Genomic DNA, 19,492 nt, shown 5'->3' with positions numbered 1-19,492 from the left:
CACTCTTATATGATCCACTTTCTTTATTTTTAAATGGTTTAACACACAGTAGCTTACACAGACAATCACTCACATTAGAGCTTTCCCCAGTCATTGTGTTGTTATGTTGGAAATGTAAAGAGAATCTGTTGGATGTCGCTTTTATAAAAACAGAAGTATGGAGGCAGTTTGTTGTGCTGAAAAACTTCCCATATATGGTTCTCAAATGCTCTCTGTAAACATTTCTTTCCAGATGACTGTGTGCTTAATAATGTCCAGAGGTCTCCCTACAGCTTTCATGCAAATACTGACAATATGTGTTAGTACAGCTTTTCAAGAAACAAACAACCCTTTCACATTTTCATTCTGACACAGAAACCTGTATAAATAAAGGTTCCATTAAAAAAAAAGAATAAATAAAAAAATAAGAGAATACAGTAGGTTGTATTTTTACATACTTTTGTCTTTTTTTGATTGCAACACTGTGCTCCTTCTAGGCAGAAATGATGCCTATGTGCTTATTACTATACATGGATTCACACAAATACAATCGGTGCTGATATCTCACAGCATCATCATTTTAAATATGACAATAGGTAGAGTGTATAAAGAAATGCTACAATATATGAAAGAATCTTTTCATTGATAAGACAACTGCGTGTTACTGAGATATTTTTTATGAGATCCAACTGACGAGCTATAAGTGCCCACTGCGTGCAGGCAGCGCAGGGCAAGCAACAAACCACTGCTGATGGTCACGCTCAAGTCTTATGCATGAGCAGATATAAAGTCCCGGGCAGTGCTCCTCATTGAGCCTCTTCAGGCCAACAGTTCAAGGTAGTAAACCTATTAAGGCAGCTGGCAGTAAGGCCCTCTGATTAAGACCAGTGCTGCCGCTGCTGCTCCCGTGATGAAGCCCGGGTGGCAACAACCTTCCAAAAACAGCGAGGTCACACTAGAAATGTGAACAGTAGAGACAAGCAGCCTAAAGAAGTGAACACTTTAGGAATTTAATCCTCTTTGACTTTTTCTCTGTGATCTTGATTGGTTTGCCGGATCCTCCCGCATTGTTGTCAGTCTAGGAAAAACAACAGTGAAGATGTATTAAATACTAAACTAAGTCAGGCATCACACAAAGTGTAGCATCTTTTTCAACACTCTGAACCCCAAAACTCACAATTAAAAGTTGAAATTAAATGAATGCTAGTTTTAAATTCTCAAAATTAAGCTTGTTACAAGTCATCAGTAAGAAATACAAATACACTAGGGGACTTACCGTCTTTGAGCTCAGGTTATGTAATATGTCTCTGCCCATGGTGTAAAAAGCCTTGTGTGACAGTAAAACAAAAGGTTATACACACATAGTTTACAGAAGTCATAATGGATGTTGTAGTTTCCGTGCTTAAACGGTTACCTCTTCCACGTTTACACTACATTTTGCACTGGTTTCCAAGAACTTAACTCCATAATCAATAGCCAGCTGTGTAGGAAAAAACATATAATAAAATGTCAGTCACGGACTGCACGGTCTGTTTAAAGCTACATTTTTGTCACAACAAGCTGCAGAGCCTTACTTTTTCACCTCTGTCTTTAGACACCTGTCTCCTGTCAGTCATGTCACATTTGTTACCGAGGATCATCTTCTCCACATCAGATGAGGCATGCTGGGGGGAACAAGACACACAGCAAGGTTATTTAAAGAATGATACTCTAAGGGCTCTACAATCAATTTATACTATGGCAAAGATTCATGTTAATAAGAATAACATTAGCATGTTAGTAGATAACTATGCACACAGCTTTCAGACATGTTACATGTTATAAGAGTCATGACCAAATTATTTCTGTATTACTGAGCCTGACAACTGAACAATTAAAATAATGAACCCCAGCCCACTGGGTGACCCATTCATCCACTGTTAGTACTTCACCTCACTTTGAAGCTGACTTGTGTTAGGAAGTGAAATACAAGTGTGCAACTGAATGTTAATATTTTTTTTTGAGTGAGGTGGAAAGCTGTAGGTGAAAACAGACAATGCATTAATATATCTATAAATTCAGAGCTCACCTCTTCGATATTTCTAATCCAGTTTTTTATGTTTTCAAAGGACTTCTCATTGCAGATGTCATAAACCAACATAATGCCCTGTGATGAAAAAACACACACACATTTTACCTGAAAACTCTGAAATGTAAGGGTAAAGCAGACTGATAGCGACAAAGTGAGAAAGTAAAATCTTACCATGGCCCCTCTGTAGTAAGCTGTAGTTATGGTGCGAAACCTCTCCTGGCCTGCAGTGTCCCTGTGTAAATTATACACAAGTGAAATAAATCTTTCAAAGTGAAAATTTATTATTTCACTTTCACATTTAAAAATGGGATTTTAAAAAAAACACCTGTTCAAATCCTCACCAAATCTGAAGCTTGACTCTCTTTCCTTCCAGCTCTATTGTCCTGATTTTGAAGTCTATCCCTGCAATTTTTGAAAAGCACAGAGAAAGCATGCATGAGCTCATGGCTTACTGCCTTCAGTTGCTACATGACATCATCACATTTGCCTCACATGCACAGAGAACCAAATATGTCTGCAATAAATTGTTTTTGTAGATTAAAAAAAATAAAAACTTTTTTAATAAAACATCTACACCATGGTAAAAGGAGAGTATAATTTGATATAATGACAAGACTGGCTGCAACAGAACACTGTTCAGCTTCTGGAGATGATCAATATTAATATTGAGAATATTATAGCAACATCAACAAAAAGCTTCTAGTGATTAAAGGTTTCAGAATACTTGACTATAGTTTTGGTCTCCTTCTAGATTTAACCTTAATGAGGCACCTCAAGGACAGAACATCAATATTATTTATCTCTCTGTTCTATTGTCTTGCTCTTATGCCCATTTAGATACAGAGAGTTCTGCATATATGAATTAGAAATCAACAGCTTTTAAGGTATAAAGCCTGCTACATGTTTGTCACTTGGAAGTGCCATAAAAGGCTGCATTATACTGATGTAGGCATTCATTACACTCAGATTTATGAAGGGGCGTCTGCCGGGTGCTCACCTATTGTGGATATGAAGGTGGTGTTGAAGGAGTCCTCGCTGAATCTGAAGAGCAGACATGTCTTGCCCACGCCGCTGTCTCCGATGAGCAGCAGTTTAAATAGATAATCGTACGTTTTGGCCATTTGAACACAATGCAGACGTCTCTATATAATAAGGCCGTGTTGTGTTGTGTTGAGCCGGGACCCCACCGCTGTCTAGATACCCTCAGCTGTCTGTTGCAGAGCCGGGCAGACTGGCAAGCAGTAGACCGGTGGAGGAGTGGCGTCACGTATCGCTTTGCATTATGGGATTGGTAGTTTAAAGGGGATACGGGGATTTTTACGCTACAACATCTAAACAGTTGTTGGTTATGGCCTCATATACCTCCACTTACGACTTAATGAAACTGTTTGAAACTGAGTTTGTTCTTATTTGTAATAAAGTTGCTGTTCTTGTGCATAAAAATGGATAACTCTAAAACATGTAAAACAGGCTCAAGAAAATAAGTTGTTTTTGTTTTTCTAAACTACGACACACGTCCACAAAGGCAGTGTCTTCAGCTAACGGGGAATTAAAAAGAAAAATTAAGTGTCTAAATTTTTTTAAATTCGGCTTCATTGAATTCTCCCAAGAAATCAAGAATTTCCAGCCCCCCTCCGGTCTGCAGTTTCAACACACGTTTGCGCAGGTTGGGTCCAGCACGGCGAAAATGCCTGTAAGTTTCACTTTTATTGTATTTTATATGATGCGTAGTGTCATTACATTTACCCATATTATATACAGACTACTTCCTACCGTCATAATGAGCTGTTGTCCTCGCTGTGTAAAGACTCGAAGTTGTGTTGTTGTGAAGTTAGCATCACTCCAGGTTAGCTAATGTAGCTACTGGTGACGACTATTTGCTGGTATGCAATGGACTTCTAGTGACTGTACCATATAAAACAGTGGCGGAGTGATCTCAGGCCAGCAAATAGTCATCATCGGCCTTCATAGGGCCCATCTTTGTTAACCACAAGACAAACTACAGTGCGTTTACCTTAGGTGTAGTGTAGTGGCTTCCTGAAAACAGTATTGGTCAGGCCTATCTGATGGAATCTGGTTGTGATTCAGTTCTGTTGTTTTTTTTCTTTAGCTGGCCAAAGATCTCCTTCATCCTGCAATTGACTATGAAAGAAGACAACACAAAAAGAAGAGACTTGTTCAAAGTCCCAATTCCTACTTTATGGATGTGAAGTGCCCAGGTATGTCATTAAACCACTAAAGTGTGTTAATTTATACTTAGCATTTAGACTCCCATAAAGTCATTAACCCATCATTACATTAAAATCATTAAAACTTAAACTGGTGAACTGTTCGGGCTATCATACCATTTACTTGTGTTTGTATAAGGGTGTTTGGGATGCTTGTATGGTAGTTCTATAATCGGTGCATTACCCACATCAGATGACTAAGATATCCAAGAGTATTGACACTGAAATCAAGCAATGAACTGCATTGAAGAGGGTCAGCAGCCACATTTTTAGAACACATGACTGGCAGATGTACTGCTGCCTTTATCAGTTAGTTTGCATTGTGTGTCAAAGTCACACAGTAGACCACATTGTCACACTGACCCCAAGTATACTGACTTTTTACACACACACACACACAATCATTTTCAGGCTGCTACAAGATCACCACTGTGTTCAGTCATGCACAGACAGTGGTACTCTGTGTGGGATGTTCCACAGTGTTGTGCCAACCAAAAGGAGGAAAGACCAGACTGACAGAGGGTAAGACATCCACAAACTTTTGCCATTGCCACTTTTACCTGACTAAAGCAGAAACTCTTTTTTTTATTCCCCAGGCTGTTCCTTCAGGAGAAAGCAACATTAAAAGGGGATCCCACACTTTTATCATGTCTGTAATCAAGGCATGTTTTTCCAAAAGTCCCCTAATTTTTCATTGATTAAAATGTATTTTAAATTTACTAATGATAATATTTCAAAATAAAATTCTAAAAGTCAATAAAGAAGGCTGTTTTAAAGTTGAAGCATTCTGGGACCTTTTATTGACAAATAACCTTAAATTTGTCGTGAATGAATTGAATTACCTTCACAGAAAGCACACAAGTAGTCCTTTCAGCTTCTCTGTGCCATACATGTTTGAGAAATACATACATATAAAAGACATGGATCTTAAATAAAGAACATAAGACACTAACACCAAAATACAGTCTCTTTGGGTGCATATTGCTCCACTTGCATATCTGTGTCCCCCAAAATATAACACAAAGTTTGCACTGGCAACTGTTGTAAGCCTGATGTCACATATTTAAGAATGTATTTTATACGAAACAGGGACTTAAAAGGCCTGGGTCTTCATTTGTCCATCAAAAAAACATCAACAAAAACCCTGACATGCTTTTACAATGCGTCTACACACTACAATCACTGTGTCTGACATTGCACTCCACCTCTGGGACTATCGTCATCTTCCTCATAAGCTTCTCCGCTGTAGTTTTTCTGTTGTGACTGCAAGTCTACCTCACAGAGGTCCACCTCCTCCATGTCATCTGTAACCATCACATCCTCTCTGGGAGGAAGTAGTCTTTCCAGCTGGTACATGAGATGCTCTGGCAGCCAGTGTTTCTCTGGGAATTCCACCTGTACAATAGATTACGATAAGTTAACATGTTTTCTCTATACATAAGAGATGAAATGTTTTTTTTTCCCCAGCGTCTTACCTGGAAGTGAATAATAAGCTGCCCCTTGTCATAAGGATCTCTGTGAAGTGGCATGCCCTCATTCTCAACACATTTATAGTCGCCATTCTTGATGACTTCACCTGTTTGGAAAAAAAATAGATGTTAAAGAAATCTGATATTACTGACATTCACAACTAGAACACCAGATAGGTCAGTTAATGTCAGGTAATTACCTGGCTGTGTGCTGATGACAAGCGTCCTGTTGTCTAACGTTTCAATAGTCTTCCTGAAACCACACAAGGCCTCAACAAGCTTAATGTTCATCTTTGTTGTTAAATCATTGTTTTGTCTCTGGAAAACTGGGTGATCCTTCTGATCCAGCACAATGACGACATCCCCAGGTTCTAGCCCAGGTTCCTGGTCACCCTCTCCATTGAATGTAATTTTCTGACCATCTTTCATTCCTGTACAAAGTGGATCACTTCAGTTACAGAACATATTTAACCACTTTTTAATATTGGTGTCTCACTTTGTGGGGGTGAGGGAGATTACCTTTGTCAATGTGAACTTCAAGAATTTTCTTCTTGCGTTCTACTTTGTGTCCATTGCAGTTCTTGCAGCGGTCCTTGGAGCTAAATTTCTCCCCCTGTCCCTGGCAGTCTGAGCACATGCTTTGGATCTGCTGAATCATGCCTGGCCCAATCTGTTGCACCTTAACTTGAACTCCTCTTCCTTTGCAAGTTGAGCATTTCTCCAAAGCACCTTTTTTGCCACCATAACCTATGGATTTAAAAAAAAAAAAAAGATGCGTTATTGTTATCAAATGTTATTTTTGGTCATGCTACACAGACTTGCTGAGATTTTACTTTATAGTGCATACCTTCACATTTTTCACAAATGACATTCTTTTGGAGTCCAAGCTTCCTAGTTGTGCCGTTATACATCTCCTCCAGCGTAACTGAAAGCTGGTGGACAACATTCTTCCCTACAAGAAAGAAAAAAAAATCATTATCCATGTTACAGACACATGGGAAAACATCAGTTATGATAAATGGTATCAAAGTGTATCTTACCCTTTCTCTCTCTCTGCATCCGTCCTCCACCTCCAAAGAACATGTTGAAAATATCCATTGGAGAACTTCCTCCACCCATGCCTCCCTCCTTGATAGCTTGTTCTCCTCCTTGGTCGTAGAGATCTCTCTTCTTTGGATCTGACAGCACCTCATAGGCTTGAGATATATGCTTGAACTGTAAGAAAAAAACAAAACACATTTAGTTTAAAGACTGAAAAAAACTCTTTACACTTCTTCATACATACTGTCCAGTATGTGGTAGAAACTGGCATTAGTTTCATATGTCTTGTCATTATTTACATTATTAATAAACTCTGAGTTGTTTTTATGAGTAAAGATAAGTGTAAAGAATATTTTATTCCACTGCCTCCTGATGTTGTGGCCACAGGGCTAATCTAATCTTCCTGTACCCAAACACCGAAGCGACGCCTGGATCGTTCCAGAAACTTCCCTCTCCTGTGGAAGCGGCGTGCGGTTTAAAATTAGAAGTGGCATTTCCAGGGGTCCGTAAACCAGCTGCAGGGGACACCACATGTATCCCAGCATTTCGCTCACCTTCTCCCCTTCATTGGGGTTCTTATCAGGGTGGTATTTTAATGCCAGTTTTCTGTATGCTTTCTTGAGTTCCTCGGCTGAGGCATCGGGGCTGACACCCAGGAGATCATAGTAGCCAGTTTCATGAACCATGGTGACGGACCTGAAACAAGCACACACATATTACGTATATTGCTAAGGACTCATCGCTTTGTCCTTAAGCGTCCTTCTGTTATATAGAATACAACGTTAGCTATTAACAAAGTTAGCAAGACTGTCCGCCTAGCTTAGCCTAAATACATTCAATATAGTGTAAAGCGTAGCTAAACACGGCTAAAACACAGTAAGCTAACGCATGTTCCGCACAGATAACGTTGCGAAACGCTATCACATGCCGTGCATGTGGTCGACATTCAGCTACCTTGATGCTTATATTTGGCTAAATTAAGTCGTTAGCCCCTTCGAGCTACCTAGCTACATGTTCATTGAAAGTGTGTCTTTGGGAACTTACTCGCCGGGTGTTTGCTGTTCCTGCCTTTGTCCGAGTTTATTCTGAGGATCAGAGCGAAGATGGCTGGCTCTTATAGCGGCTCCACAGCGCAGAACTTTCTGGAGTGCTCTGTCAGAGGAGTCCGGATGTGTCGTTGGCTGAGACTGCAGAGTCTAGAAAAGACCCGAGCTGGAGGAGGGGGGAGGGAGGGAGGAGGAGGAGCAGGGGAAGGGGGGGGGGGGGAGGAGGAGGAGGGGGGGGGGGGGGGGCTGGAGGGTACAAGCTCAGCTTCTTATGTTGACTTTTTCCAAAGGTTATATTACCGTGATGGGAAGTTCAGTTCATAAAAGGGAAGTAGGTCATAAGTTTAAATGCTTGTTACATAAAACAGCGGAATAAATATTAAATGGAGTGTTATGAAACAAATAAAGCAAGCGGCCTTATAGATGTCTCTATATAAAAGATAATAACCCAAATAATCCACATTGGTTCCTGTGCAGTACATTAGGCTTTGGCACACTGCAGATTGCTGTATTAACACATGCCTGCTTTTGCAGAAAACATTGACATAATATTTGCACAGTTGCGATACTGTGCACAGATGAAGGTGTAACCCTCCAGTTTCAATGCATTTTTTTGTTATTTCTTATAGATATGCAGAACACCCCCCTTTAATCCCATTGGGTGGCACTGTTGTGCAAAAATAATCAGAGATTTTACTTGCAACAAGACTAAGATTAGTTTACCTGCTTTCAGTGAAGTCACTCTAAAATTACTAATGCACTATGCAACAGTCTTGTGATGATCAGAATTTAAAGTGTGATGACTTAATTTCTTTCTTTCTGCCTCTCAGTGACAGTTTTATGTGAGAAAAATAAGAAAAGAACGAATATTTTTATTGTTTTAAAAATAATTACAAATATTTTTTTTTTTTTTGGGGGGGGCTGGGGTAGAAGTTATACGCAGCTTCACCCGTGGCTTCGAGTGAACGCAGACTAGATGGAGGAGGCGGAGTGACGTGACAGAGAAATCTGTTCGTGTTCATGAGGTGGCAGAAATAAGAATAAAATCCGTTTAAACATCGTCCTTCTCTGCGTCATATGCAACATTTCATATGCTGTTTTTGAGTTAAATATAGAATTCAAATAATCTGCCTAATCTAGCGATTTAATGTATATTATTCATATTTATTTCTTTAAAAGAAGTTTGGACATTAGGAGGGTTAGAGATGAGAAGAGCTTGTTACTTACTTCTGCAGTGAAGCAGGATGTCCAGGATTGTTTAAAGGTGTTTGCTGATTCTTTGTGATCAATCTCTTGCAGGAAAATGCAACTAACTTGTTCACATGTAGAGACGATGCTAAGTACTCAGGTTGATGAGTTGCGTCTGAAAAGACTGAAGCTTTGCAGATACTGTCTCTCTATGGTGAAATGGGGTGAACAACACTCTATCCTTTTTCATCATGGCAACATTCCAAAACAAATATAAACATGTTTGTTTTTAAATTGTATATGAAACATTATGTGTTTTATTCGGAAAATCATTTCCAAACCTAATTTTTAGTAAAGTTTCAGTAGCTTGAATCAGTTAGCACACTATCTTCTGTATTATTTTGTTTTTATTGTGTTTAAAGAGTGAAGCAGGATTCAGTTATTCTGCCCCTCACCTGTGGAACAGCTTTCCTGAACACCTGAGGTCTGCTCAGACAGTCACTCTATTTAAGTCAGGCCTGAAAACACATTTGTTTACTGCAGCGTTCTCCTAATTACTTGACTGCACTCTTCTCATTTAATCACCCTGATTTTGTTTGATGTTTTTATGACTTCATTCTTTTTATGATTTTCATTTCCATCTTAATTTAATGTTTTAAAATGTTTTTATTCTGTGATTTAATCTTATGTAAAGCACTCTGAATTGCCTTGTGTATGAATGGTGCTATATAAATAAAGCTTGCCTTGCCTTGCCTTAAATTAGAAAACTGTTGCCAGTAGAAATCAGAGTATCTCTTGATCACTGAACAATGAAGTAAGCTTTAATCTATACATTTCTGAATTCTGAATCCTTATTTTAATATATTACTTGCACTGCTCCTGCACCTGAGGGAGAAGCCAAGGCAGTGGAGGAGGACTGTTACTGTTGTATGGACACATAAACCTTTCAAATGATCTTATTAATTTTTAGAATTCTACATATGTTTTACCCCCAAATTTCAAGTATTTTGTCATGTATAGAAAAGTGCAAATCGAGGAGGGGAGGTGGACAAAAGAGCTATGTTTTCTTTTCGTGCATTTTGATTCCTTTTCTGGCTCAAACCACATTCTAGCTTCTAAGTATTGCAGTGTTCACATTTCAGAGTTTATGAGGGGTTGGAATTGTGTACAAAATGTGAGCTTTTTATCTGCAAACTGTCTCTGTAAATATGTTTTGGCCGATATTTTTGGTTCTCTTTATTTTTCTATCGTTTGAAGATGTTATGGTTGGTTTTATTGTGACTTTTAATAAGGGTAAATAAATGTTCGATCCCCTCTTTCTTCGTCCTGCCTTGTTCTGATTGACACCACACACACTGATCATCACACACAAGAGTGATATACTAGAAACTCAACAAAACAAGTCGGATGTAGTTTCAATGTCGAGTAGGTTACTTAGCTAAAGTAATTTAGCTATGAGCTTTAAATGTAGAGTCATACAATCATGCAATGATTCATCACATTTTTAGAATAACATTAAACATAATACTGTGCAGCATATTTATGATAAACCTTTCGAAATATTGAAACTGAAACAGTTGATTTTGAGTCTTTGTAATAACATGAGTGGGCCTCCAGAGACCTCGACCCAGTGCAGTATCTCACAAAGTTTAATGTAACATATAATAACCAAACATGATAACATGCTGTGTTTGATACTGAGCTGTCATGTCCATTTGCTGCCTAGACATTCATTGTCTGGCACTCTCTGGTGCTCAGAAACTTCTACTGCATCCATATTTACTTTCAGCGAGGCAAAGAATCTGTAAGAAGAATCCGTGCTGTAATACAGTACGCTTTGGTACTTTTGCTGTAATAATAACACACGCCTGCTTTTGTAGGAAACATTGAATATGAACAGTTGCAAGACATACCGTGCACAGATGAAGGTGTAACCCTGCAATTTCAATGTATTTTTTTGTTATTTCTTATAGATAAGTCTATGCAGAACATCCCCCTTTAATCCCATTGGGTGGCACTGTTGTGCAAAAATAATCAGAGATTTTACTTGCAAAAAGACTAAGATTAGTTTACCTGCTTTCAGTGTAGTCACTTTAAAATTACTAATGCACTATGCAACAGTCTTGTGATGATCAGCATTTAAAGTGTGATGACTTAATTTCTTTCTTTCTGCCTCTCAGTGACAGTTTTATGTAAGAATACTGTTTAACATAAGAAAAGACTGAGCTACTTTAAATTCAGCACATGGTCCTGTGGAGTGGTCTACTGCAGTACACAGAGTCTTTCCGATCTCTTTCACTACTGTTTTGACTTCATAAGATTCGTTGGACTGGATGTCTTCAGCTGGTGACTTTTCCCTATCAGTCTGAAGTGTCTTTTGGTACATGATCTACAGCTAACTATGCTGTTTCCTGATGAAGGCAATGCCATTGGTCAACCTAAGGATGGGTAAGCAATTTAAAAAGTACCTCTCTGTTTTTCTGTACTGTTCAATATATCAGTATTTGCCCAGATACCCTTACTTGGGAGAGCCTGTGGGATGAAATTGAAAGGAAACAGAAAGTTGATGTAACTAATCACTTAATTGTGCAGTTTGTGTATGTATGGATTTAAATGAGTGAAAGCAAACACAGTATTGGCTCTCAATGAATATACACTGTCAAACTAAACAAAATGGCTTCAGCTCTGCCAAAAGCTTTGTGTTTGGTCAACAATGAAGCTGGAAATAAGACCCATGTGATGAAATGAAAACAGCAACACAAACCAGTGCCAGAACATCATGCGGACCGTACATGAGCCCATGTTTCCTCTTTGTAATTCAGTGTGGTGTCGTCAACTCAGAAGTCGATGGCACGCGTGCATACAGACAGTGACAGGCTTAGTTCTGCAGGTGAGTAAAGAGCACAAAGGTACCACTGAATGAGAAGAGCTTCACAGATGTAAGACTTTTCCTGACTTTAGTTTTTCTTTAATCCCAGGAAATAAAAGTACAGAGGAGGAGTTTTCCGGCACTTCTCTTGCTCCAGCTCATTCTCTTTGGACCACTGATGTGAGAAGCGCAGTCAGGCTGAGAATAGAAGACGGATGTGCAGAGGATGCGATCACGGTTCATCAGATGTTCAAAGCTTCAGTTGAAAAATATGGAAACATGTACGCACTTGGCAGCAAGAAGAACAACAAATGGGAAAAGATAACTTTCTCAGAGTATTATCAGTTCTGCCGGAGAGCAGCTAAGAGCTTTATAAAGGTGCACTATCCAAGAAGAAAACTGCCCTTTTTAGTATATTAAAAGTAATACAATAATAGTTTAAAAAAAGAAATGACTAAAATTGTGTTGATGTGTGCAGCTTGGTTTGCAGCGTTTCCATGGAGTGGCAATACTAGGATTCAATTCAGCAGAGTGGTTCTTCTCTGCGGTCGGTGCTATCATGGCAGGGTGAGAAATACACATCCTACATGCAACAAATAACACAGTAGCTCCTAATGTGCTCTTTGTCCTAATGCTGTAATAACCTGTTGTGTTTCTTACAGTGGGATAATGACTGGGATTTATGCCACCAACTCACCAGAGGCTTGTCACTATGTGGCCAGTGATTCCAAAGCTGACATCCTGGTGGTAGAAAACCAAAAGCAGCTGGATAAGATATTGCAGGTGCTTTCATTGTTATATGCACATTTATATTCACAGTCAAAACACACTGGTTAGTTTCCTCCACTTGCTGCCATAGATATGGGACAAACTTCCCCATTTGAAAGCCGTAGTGCAGTACAGTGGTCAGCTCCAGCAGAAGATCTCAAATCTGTACTCTGTAAGTCCATCCTCACATGGTACAGGTCACGACATCTGTAGGCTGTGTTTTTAAGGTGTGTATTGCTGTTTAGTGGGAGGAGTTCATGGAACTAGGTCTGGATGTTCCTGATAAACAACTAGAAGACATCATCAGCAGTCAGAAAGCCAACCAGTGCTGCGTCCTGATCTACACATCTGGCACTACTGGCAAGCCAAAAGGAGTCATGTTAAGTCATGACAATGTAAGCTTCTATGGGACTATTGTTAATACGTACTTACAGCGTTATGCTTGGTGGCACGTGTTAAAACAAGGATTTTATTTTCTTGTGTTGAATCTACAGATCACGTGGACTGCCAATTATGCCAGCAGGGCTGGAGACATGCAGCCGGCTGACACAAAACAGGAGTCCCTCGTGAGTTACCTGCCTCTCAGCCACATTGCTGCTCAGATTTATGACCTTTGGGCAGGAATTCAGTGGGGCGAGCTGGTATACTTTGCACAGCCGGATGCCTTAAAGGTGAAAAGTTGAAATGCTTTTGCCATCTACATTTAAATTTATTTAATTTGTTTTAAGTCCCAGCTTGTTCTCTCTATAGGGAAGCCTGGTAACTACACTGAGAGAGGTTTGTCCTACATCCCACATGGGTGTCCCGCGGGTGTGGGAGAAAATGATGGAGAAGATAAAACAGGCAATTAGTCAGTGTGGATACATGAAAAAGAAACTGGTGATGTGGGCAATGTCAGTCAGTCTAGACACCAATCAAAAGGGTGTGCAAAAGTATGTTTATATAAAAAAACATAATCTAAAACATGGATGATGGATTTTAAACAGTATGTTTTGATTCGATAAATAATACAGTTTTATTTTTTAGGGATGGAGAGAAACCGTTCCTCTTCTCAGTGGCAGACAGCCTTGTTCTGCAGAAGCTTCGGGCTGAGCTGGGCCTGTCCTGCTGTCAGAAGTTCTTCTCTGGAGCTGCACCAATCGGTAGTGAAACGGTGCAGTTTTTCCTGAGCCTGAACATCGGCTTGTATGAGGCGTATGGCATGAGTGAGAGCTCGGGACCTCACTTCATGTCAGGTCCTAAAGCTTACAAGCTACCAAGGTACAAATTCAAATACATGGTGTGGTGCAAATGCAATTCTTAGTCTTCTGAGTATTCTTTTTCTGACATGTAGCTGTGGTAAGGTGGTGCCTGGCTGTCGCTACAAAATGGCTGATGTAGACTCTGAAGGGACAGGTGAAATTTGCTTTTGGGGACGCAACATTTTTATGGGTTATCTGAACATGGAGGACAAAACAAGAGAAGCTTTGGATGAAGACGGATGGCTCCATTCTGGAGATTTGGGAAAGGTTGACGAAGAGGGTTTCTTATACATCACAGGACGAATCAAAGGTATTGCTAACAAAGAAAAAAAAGTCTTATAATTTGAGGGAAATAAAGTGTTGAGTACAGAGCGTGCTGTTCTGGTTAGGAGATATGGGTCCTTTATCTTGATATGAGGCAGCTAAAATGTCAGGGTGCCCTCTTTTGTTCCATTTAGAGTTGATCATCACAGCTGGAGGGGAGAATATTCCCCCTGTTCCCATAGAGGAGGCTGTAAAGAAGGAGCTACCCATCATCAGCAATGCCATGCTGATTGGAGACAAGAGGAAGTTCTTGTCCATTCTATTAACATTAAAGGTAATCATTTTCACAGCAGCAGGGACCACAGCACTTAAATTATGTATTTTTCTGTATTTTTCTTCACCTATAAATCAAGCAAGACAACCTGTTGTAACCTGTTATCATGATTTATAAATAAAATATGTGATGTTTCAGATTTAATTCTTTGTGTCAGTGTTGCAGCAATATGGAAACTATGGAGCTGACAGACGATCTGAGTACGGAGGCTGTGGAGTTTTGCAAACAGCTAGGCAGCCAAGCAACCAAAGTGTCTGACATAACGGGAGGAAGTGACAAAGACGTGTACCGGGCAATTCAAGAGGGAATCGACAGGGTCAACTCTGCAGCCACCTCCAATGCCCAGTGCATACAGAAGTGGACTATACTGAAGAAGGATTTCTCTGTTTCTGGAGGAGAGCTAGGTCAAATGAAGATTTTATACTACAAAGATGCTTTGTAGATTCAATGCACAGCAGTTCTGTAACGTACATCATCATTTTCTCATTCTAGGTCCAACAATGAAGCTTCGTCGCCCTGTCGTCTTAGAGATGTACCACAAAGTCATAGAGAGCCTTTATCAGGAATAGTGTTAAGTCATGAGTTATTACTGTATATGAAATCACATGTCACTTACACACATCTGATCACTCCTGTGGATATGCAATGAAATTAAATTCATTTGGTTTACAAAATACAAAACTAATAGCAGGACCATACTTTTTGTTTAAATATGTTTTTATTTCATAATATTTTAAATAGTGAATAATATGTTGTATTATAATACTCTTGACTTTTCCATAGCCAATACTTTATCTTTACTTTTTTTAAAATGAAACCAGTGTCAGACAATTGTATATTTTCTAGTGAATTCTATTATATGTTCTGTACCATAAAAACATGGATGTAACATTTTCCAGCATCAGTCACAGCAGCTGAGAGGCCTTAGTACAGTGTAGCATTTCTGTCAGTTTTCCGTAATACATTCATCTGCAGCAAGAAAAACATGTTTAGTGCAAAATGTGCTGATTATGTTCATTTGTCTGTTTTGTAACAGCATAAACATGCATGAACATGACTGAAGAATTTTACTTGTAACAGACAATTGTTTCTCAAGTGATCACAGGGACTGAATGTTCATAAATAATGTCCAACACATGAACGGCAATAAACACATGATTTTCACAACAGATCGAATATGTACACAGAAACTCTTGGTCCAATGTGTTAAGACCACCTTTTGGAGTGTGCAGAGAAAAAAAACATTTTTCTTTAAATACATGTTTTGGTTAAAATCTGCAGATACAACAAGATATGATAAAGCCTAACTTCCTGACTCCTGGTCTCAGTAGCATCTGTTTAGTCCATATCGCGAACCCTTTGACATATTGCTTCTGTGAACTCTGAGCACTTGGAGTTTCCTCCTAGGTCTTTTGTTAGAACCTTGAAGATGGATTAAAAAAAAACATTATAAATCTGGTATAAAACAAGAACATGCTATATACCTACAATTGCATTTCTAAAAAAAATAGATTACCTTTTTGTCTCGAATGATGTCAAAACAGGCAGTTTGGATCTTCTCGGCATGGGCATGCAGCCCCATGTGCCGCAGCATCATGACTGCACTGAGCAGCAGGGCAGTGGGGTTTGCCATGTCTTTTCCTGCTATATCTGGGGCAGTCCCATGAACCTGACAGGACACATTAATAATAATCAATCAGTGTGGAGGATGCTTCTGTAAACACCACAGGTTTAAATGCCATCACTAACTGCTCTACACTAGTGATGCATGATTACAAAAAGCTGATTCTAAATGAATTGAAAATATTGAATACTAAAATATTTCAGGTTCTAAAATGAAAAGTATTTACACACCAGCCTTCACAAACTATAGTGATTCTGATGTACAAATTTATCTATTCACTTTTTCATTAGCGTGATTGATAGAAAAAAAGTGTGCCTGGCAGATGACATACCGACTCAAATATGGCCACACCGTTGGCGCCAATGTTCCCACTGGGAGTCACTCCAAGACCTCCGATTAATCCAGCACAAAGATCACTGTAATTAAAAACACACCATGCTAGCTTCAGATATGTTTTTGAGAATATATTGACATTGGTGATCAAATTGATTTGCAAATGATTTGCTGATATGTATCATCTTCAGTGTTTTGTTAATGTTTCAGCTTATCTGTCTTTGATTAATTACAGTTTGAACAGTTCTCATAGTTACTACACATCATTTTTAAATATATGGTCTGCATTGCCATAGTGCTTTTCTTCCTACCTAAAGTACTTAACACTACTTCACATGTATCCTTTCGTATAGCAACTTAGGGTTAAAGGTCTTGCCCAGATTTACGTTTAAGATTTACTAGTGATGCCTTCATACCTCAAGATATCTCCATACAAATTTGGCATTACAAGTACGTCAAACTGTGTGGGATCCTGTACCATCTGTAAGGGTGTATAGACAGAGAGATGTAAAAGAAGCAAAAACACAATGCTTTCTATCTATTTAAAGCTATTGGAACTTACGTTAAGACACACAGTATCCAGGTACATCTCAGTGAACTTTACATCTTTGTGCTTTTCAGCAGCTTCTCTGCATTTTCTTAGAAAAAGCCCATCCGACATACGCCTTTTGAAAAATGTGATCAGTGGTTAATTTCAGGAAATAGTTTCAAATGGTTTTTCAAAAAAAAAAAATGGTTTCAGATTCTGCTGAATATAACTTACATGATATTTGCCTTATGAACAGCAGTAACACTGGCCCTTTGATTGTTCCTTGCATATTCAAAAGCATACTCTGCAATGCGCTGGCTTGCTTGTTCTGTAATAAGCTTAATACTTTGTACAACTCCATCAACAATCTGCAATGACAGGTAAGAGCAGGAAATGTGACTAAAAATCTGATTGTTACACCTTAGACAACAAGAAAAATACTGTGTAGTTGAAGGATCTTACCACATGCTCAATCCCACTGTACTCTCCTTCAGTGTTTTCCCTGATGGTAACCAGGTTTACATCAGTGTAGGGGGTTTTATAGCCCTCAATAGACACACAGGGGCGCACATTAGCATACAGGTCAAAGGTTTTCCTCAGAAGCAGGTTCATGGAGGGATGGCCCGCAGCTATTGGTGTCTTCAAAGGACCTGTAGATTGTTATGTCATAATAAGTTATTAATGAGAAGCTTTGTTAGAGATTTGGTCATGATGATGATCAACATTAGGCATATCCAAGTATATCAGCCTATTTTTTATGTAATAGAAGTACAAGGAGCATGTTACCTTTAAGGCCAATTTTGTTTCTGTCCATTGACTCTTTGGCATCTGGAGGAATCATCCACTTTCCACCAGGTCCTTGAATGGCTGTAACATTTCTCTCTTCCCACTGAATAGGTGCCTAGATCCAGAGTATTAAATTAACTTAACTATTATGCAGATTTTATCGAAGCTCTATTTTGGTCTGATTTGTGTTGGGAGTATCAATACAAACTTATTATTTTAGGCACTAACCTTAGCTGCTTCAAATATCTTCATAACGGCAGCGGAGATCTCTGGACCAATTCCATCACCAGGGATTAAAGTTACAGTTTGCATCTGTGAGGCATGAGGAAAGACACACTAACAGTTAGTTTAAATGTAATTCTAGCAGGTACTTACAGGAGAAATCTTTCAAGAGGAAAAAATGGATACATACCCCACGGACGAAAGTCCTGGCTTGTGTAGTATCATTCTTCAAAGCGCCAACTGCTCGTGACACCTGCCGATCAAAAGGGCCCATGCACATCACACACTTGTTGCCTAACATTATCTCTCACTTTGACAGAATAAACAGCCCCAGATAGACCTCTGATATGCATTTCTGACAATAAAAAAACATTAAAAACATAGATATTAATAGAACATACTGTAGTATGTAACATTACTAGAATGACCAAACAATTTCAGGCTGTCCTTCATAGCAATACAACACAGTGAATTACAACTGTTTTGTAATGTTTTCTTTGATCAGAATGTCACACAATTGTATTGCCATGCCAATCTCTGGTCACTCAAGTGAAGTTGTCAGTATGTTAAGCATAGCAATCACATGAAAAGCTCAAGGGGTTGTTAATCTCTGGATGGACAGTAAACCTTGATAGTAAGATAGGTAGTAGGTGTTGTTAATAAAGGAACTGCTAGTCCTTGATAAACAGTAAAGTGTGTGGAGGCTTTAACTTTTACCATGAACAATATAAGAGTATTATTCAAATTTTGGCTGATCATCACGATTTCGGGGCCTGTGTCATTGTCATCGTGGCTACACCTACGGTCTATGGGCTACACAAGTAGTCTCGGCTCAGGTGGTAGCATCTGCCAATGTGCAACATCAAGGAGAGCCTTGAAAAGGGTGGCAAAAGACCCTGTTCCAAGGTTGTAGTCTATAACATGACTACTGAGGGAGATGCCAACTAGCTCTTTTGCCAGCGCAGCAAGGATAGTCAACATTTTAATAGTTACGTATATATAACTTACTTTGATTTTATCCTTGCCACTGATCGAAAAACCCAAGTTTCTTAGCAGATTAAGAATCTGTAGACGATAGACATGTGTTGCCATGACTTAGCTTTAACAGAAAATGTATTACTTGTGCAATCAACTCTAAAATACAGCATCTTCTGAGTTAAAACATGCACTTTACGCAAGCTAAATAGCAGTTAATAGTGAGGTTACTATAGTAACTACCAGGAAGTAGCTTATGTGCTAGAACCTAGCTAAGTAGTAGCATTGTGCTCTGGCTCTTATACGCCTACAGTGTGTGACTGTGTGACACAGTCTCATGTTTATACGTTAGATGATGCATTGAAACAAAATGTCATGCATTTGGTTAAAAACATGTTGCATGTTTTTAGGCGTACATACCGCTGACCTCCAGGCACTTCCTGCCATCCTGAGCTAGCCAAGGTCGATTCAGCAGGAGCGGAGCCGCAGCAATTGTCAAGCTAACGTTACAAAGCGGATTTCCGT

The 19,492-nt window shown here is 39.1% G+C and overlaps 5 protein-coding genes across 7 annotated transcripts; 2 read left to right on the top strand and 3 right to left on the bottom strand.

The window, feature by feature from the left end:
- Window positions 1-8: 8 nt before the first annotated feature.
- LOC114452208 (ras-related protein Rab-8B) lies at window positions 9-4,074 on the bottom strand. Of its 2 annotated transcripts, XM_028431395.1 has the most exons (9): window positions 3,824-4,074; window positions 3,048-3,281; window positions 2,392-2,452; window positions 2,222-2,282; window positions 2,048-2,125; window positions 1,554-1,643; window positions 1,394-1,459; window positions 1,256-1,306; window positions 9-1,057 (listed from the first exon to the last, which is right to left on the bottom strand). In XM_028431395.1, the coding sequence occupies exons 2-9, from the start codon at window positions 3,169-3,171 to the stop codon at window positions 965-967; spliced, it is 624 nt and encodes a 207-aa protein (XP_028287196.1). In that variant the 5' UTR covers window positions 3,172-3,281; window positions 3,824-4,074; the 3' UTR covers window positions 9-964. The 2 variants fall into 2 exon arrangements, with proteins under 2 accessions (XP_028287196.1, XP_028287195.1); XM_028431394.1 differs by lacking the exon at window positions 3,824-4,074 and having other exon boundaries at window positions 3,048-3,360.
- rps27l (ribosomal protein S27 like) lies at window positions 3,613-5,057 on the top strand. The gene is made up of 4 exons (XM_028431397.1): window positions 3,613-3,743; window positions 4,161-4,269; window positions 4,690-4,800; window positions 4,875-5,057. Exons 1-4 carry the CDS (start codon window positions 3,738-3,740, stop codon window positions 4,901-4,903), a joined length of 255 nt encoding a protein of 84 aa, XP_028287198.1. The 5' UTR covers window positions 3,613-3,737; the 3' UTR covers window positions 4,904-5,057.
- dnaja (DnaJ heat shock protein family (Hsp40) member A) lies at window positions 5,048-7,993 on the bottom strand. Its single transcript, XM_028431393.1, has 8 exons — window positions 7,833-7,993; window positions 7,343-7,484; window positions 6,788-6,962; window positions 6,595-6,699; window positions 6,267-6,494; window positions 5,948-6,178; window positions 5,754-5,854; window positions 5,048-5,673 (listed from the first exon to the last, which is right to left on the bottom strand). The coding sequence occupies exons 2-8, from the start codon at window positions 7,472-7,474 to the stop codon at window positions 5,458-5,460; spliced, it is 1,188 nt and encodes a 395-aa protein (XP_028287194.1). The 5' UTR covers window positions 7,475-7,484; window positions 7,833-7,993; the 3' UTR covers window positions 5,048-5,457.
- A 3,339-nt stretch (window positions 7,994-11,332) lies between these two features.
- On the top strand, window positions 11,333-15,321 carry acsbg1 (acyl-CoA synthetase bubblegum family member 1). The gene is made up of 14 exons (XM_028431668.1): window positions 11,333-11,470; window positions 11,845-11,912; window positions 12,001-12,269; window positions 12,370-12,458; window positions 12,554-12,674; window positions 12,751-12,831; window positions 12,905-13,054; window positions 13,154-13,330; window positions 13,410-13,591; window positions 13,686-13,919; window positions 13,993-14,210; window positions 14,359-14,498; window positions 14,656-14,902; window positions 14,991-15,321. Exons 1-14 carry the CDS (start codon window positions 11,424-11,426, stop codon window positions 15,065-15,067), a joined length of 2,100 nt encoding a protein of 699 aa, XP_028287469.1. The 5' UTR covers window positions 11,333-11,423; the 3' UTR covers window positions 15,068-15,321.
- Window positions 15,204-19,473, bottom strand: idh3a (isocitrate dehydrogenase (NAD(+)) 3 catalytic subunit alpha). Of its 2 annotated transcripts, XM_028431669.1 has the most exons (12): window positions 19,388-19,473; window positions 19,001-19,057; window positions 18,183-18,245; window positions 17,999-18,082; window positions 17,771-17,885; window positions 17,447-17,634; window positions 17,219-17,352; window positions 17,018-17,120; window positions 16,872-16,936; window positions 16,454-16,538; window positions 16,015-16,167; window positions 15,204-15,920 (listed from the first exon to the last, which is right to left on the bottom strand). In XM_028431669.1, exons 1-12 carry the CDS (start codon window positions 19,412-19,414, stop codon window positions 15,837-15,839), a joined length of 1,158 nt encoding a protein of 385 aa, XP_028287470.1. In that variant the 5' UTR covers window positions 19,415-19,473; the 3' UTR covers window positions 15,204-15,836. The 2 variants fall into 2 exon arrangements, with proteins under 2 accessions (XP_028287470.1, XP_028287471.1); XM_028431670.1 differs by lacking the exon at window positions 19,001-19,057 and having other exon boundaries at window positions 19,388-19,472.
- Window positions 19,474-19,492: the final 19 nt, after the last annotated feature.

Source organism: Parambassis ranga, chromosome 19 (genome assembly GCF_900634625.1).
Source record: "Parambassis ranga chromosome 19, fParRan2.1, whole genome shotgun sequence".
NCBI classification, from domain to species: domain Eukaryota; kingdom Metazoa; phylum Chordata; class Actinopteri; family Ambassidae; genus Parambassis; species Parambassis ranga.
This window is presented reverse-complemented; position numbering and strand designations above follow the sequence as displayed.

What these genes read in the sequence shown, in the direction of transcription:
- LOC114452208 (XM_028431395.1), bottom strand. Translation starts at nt 3,171, where the DNA reads ATGGCCAAAACGTACGATTATCTATTTAAACTGCTGCTCATCGGAGAC. An exon ending in CTTACTACAGAGGGGCCATG is followed by an intron (nt 2,126 to 2,221) that starts GTAAGATTTTAC and finishes TTTTCATCACAG; the next exon opens with GGCATTATGTTGGTTTATGA. An exon ending in GGATTAGAAATATCGAAGAG is followed by an intron (nt 1,644 to 2,047) that starts GTGAGCTCTGAA and finishes TGTTCCCCCCAG; the next exon opens with CATGCCTCATCTGATGTGGA.
- rps27l (XM_028431397.1), top strand. An exon ending in TATGGATGTGAAGTGCCCAG is followed by an intron (nt 4,270 to 4,689) that starts GTATGTCATTAA and finishes AATCATTTTCAG; the next exon opens with GCTGCTACAAGATCACCACT. An exon ending in AAAGACCAGACTGACAGAGG is followed by an intron (nt 4,801 to 4,874) that starts GTAAGACATCCA and finishes TTTATTCCCCAG; the next exon opens with GCTGTTCCTTCAGGAGAAAG.
- dnaja (XM_028431393.1), bottom strand. Translation starts at nt 7,474, where the DNA reads ATGGTTCATGAAACTGGCTACTATGATCTCCTGGGTGTCAGCCCCGAT. An exon ending in GATGCAGAGAGAGAGAAAGG is followed by an intron (nt 6,700 to 6,787) that starts GTAAGATACACT and finishes TCTTTCTTGTAG; the next exon opens with GGAAGAATGTTGTCCACCAG. An exon ending in AGCTTATTATTCACTTCCAG is followed by an intron (nt 5,674 to 5,753) that starts GTAAGACGCTGG and finishes TCTATTGTACAG; the next exon opens with GTGGAATTCCCAGAGAAACA.
- acsbg1 (XM_028431668.1), top strand. Translation starts at nt 11,424, where the DNA reads ATGCTGTTTCCTGATGAAGGCAATGCCATTGGTCAACCTAAGGATGG. An exon ending in TGACAGGCTTAGTTCTGCAG is followed by an intron (nt 11,913 to 12,000) that starts GTGAGTAAAGAG and finishes CTTTAATCCCAG; the next exon opens with GAAATAAAAGTACAGAGGAG. An exon ending in GTCGGTGCTATCATGGCAGG is followed by an intron (nt 12,459 to 12,553) that starts GTGAGAAATACA and finishes TGTTTCTTACAG; the next exon opens with TGGGATAATGACTGGGATTT.
- idh3a (XM_028431669.1), bottom strand. Translation starts at nt 19,414, where the DNA reads ATGGCAGGAAGTGCCTGGAGGTCAGCG. An exon ending in AAACAAAATTGGCCTTAAAG is followed by an intron (nt 17,635 to 17,770) that starts GTAACATGCTCC and finishes AACAATCTACAG; the next exon opens with GTCCTTTGAAGACACCAATA. An exon ending in TTGTATGGAGATATCTTGAG is followed by an intron (nt 16,539 to 16,871) that starts GTATGAAGGCAT and finishes TTTTAATTACAG; the next exon opens with TGATCTTTGTGCTGGATTAA.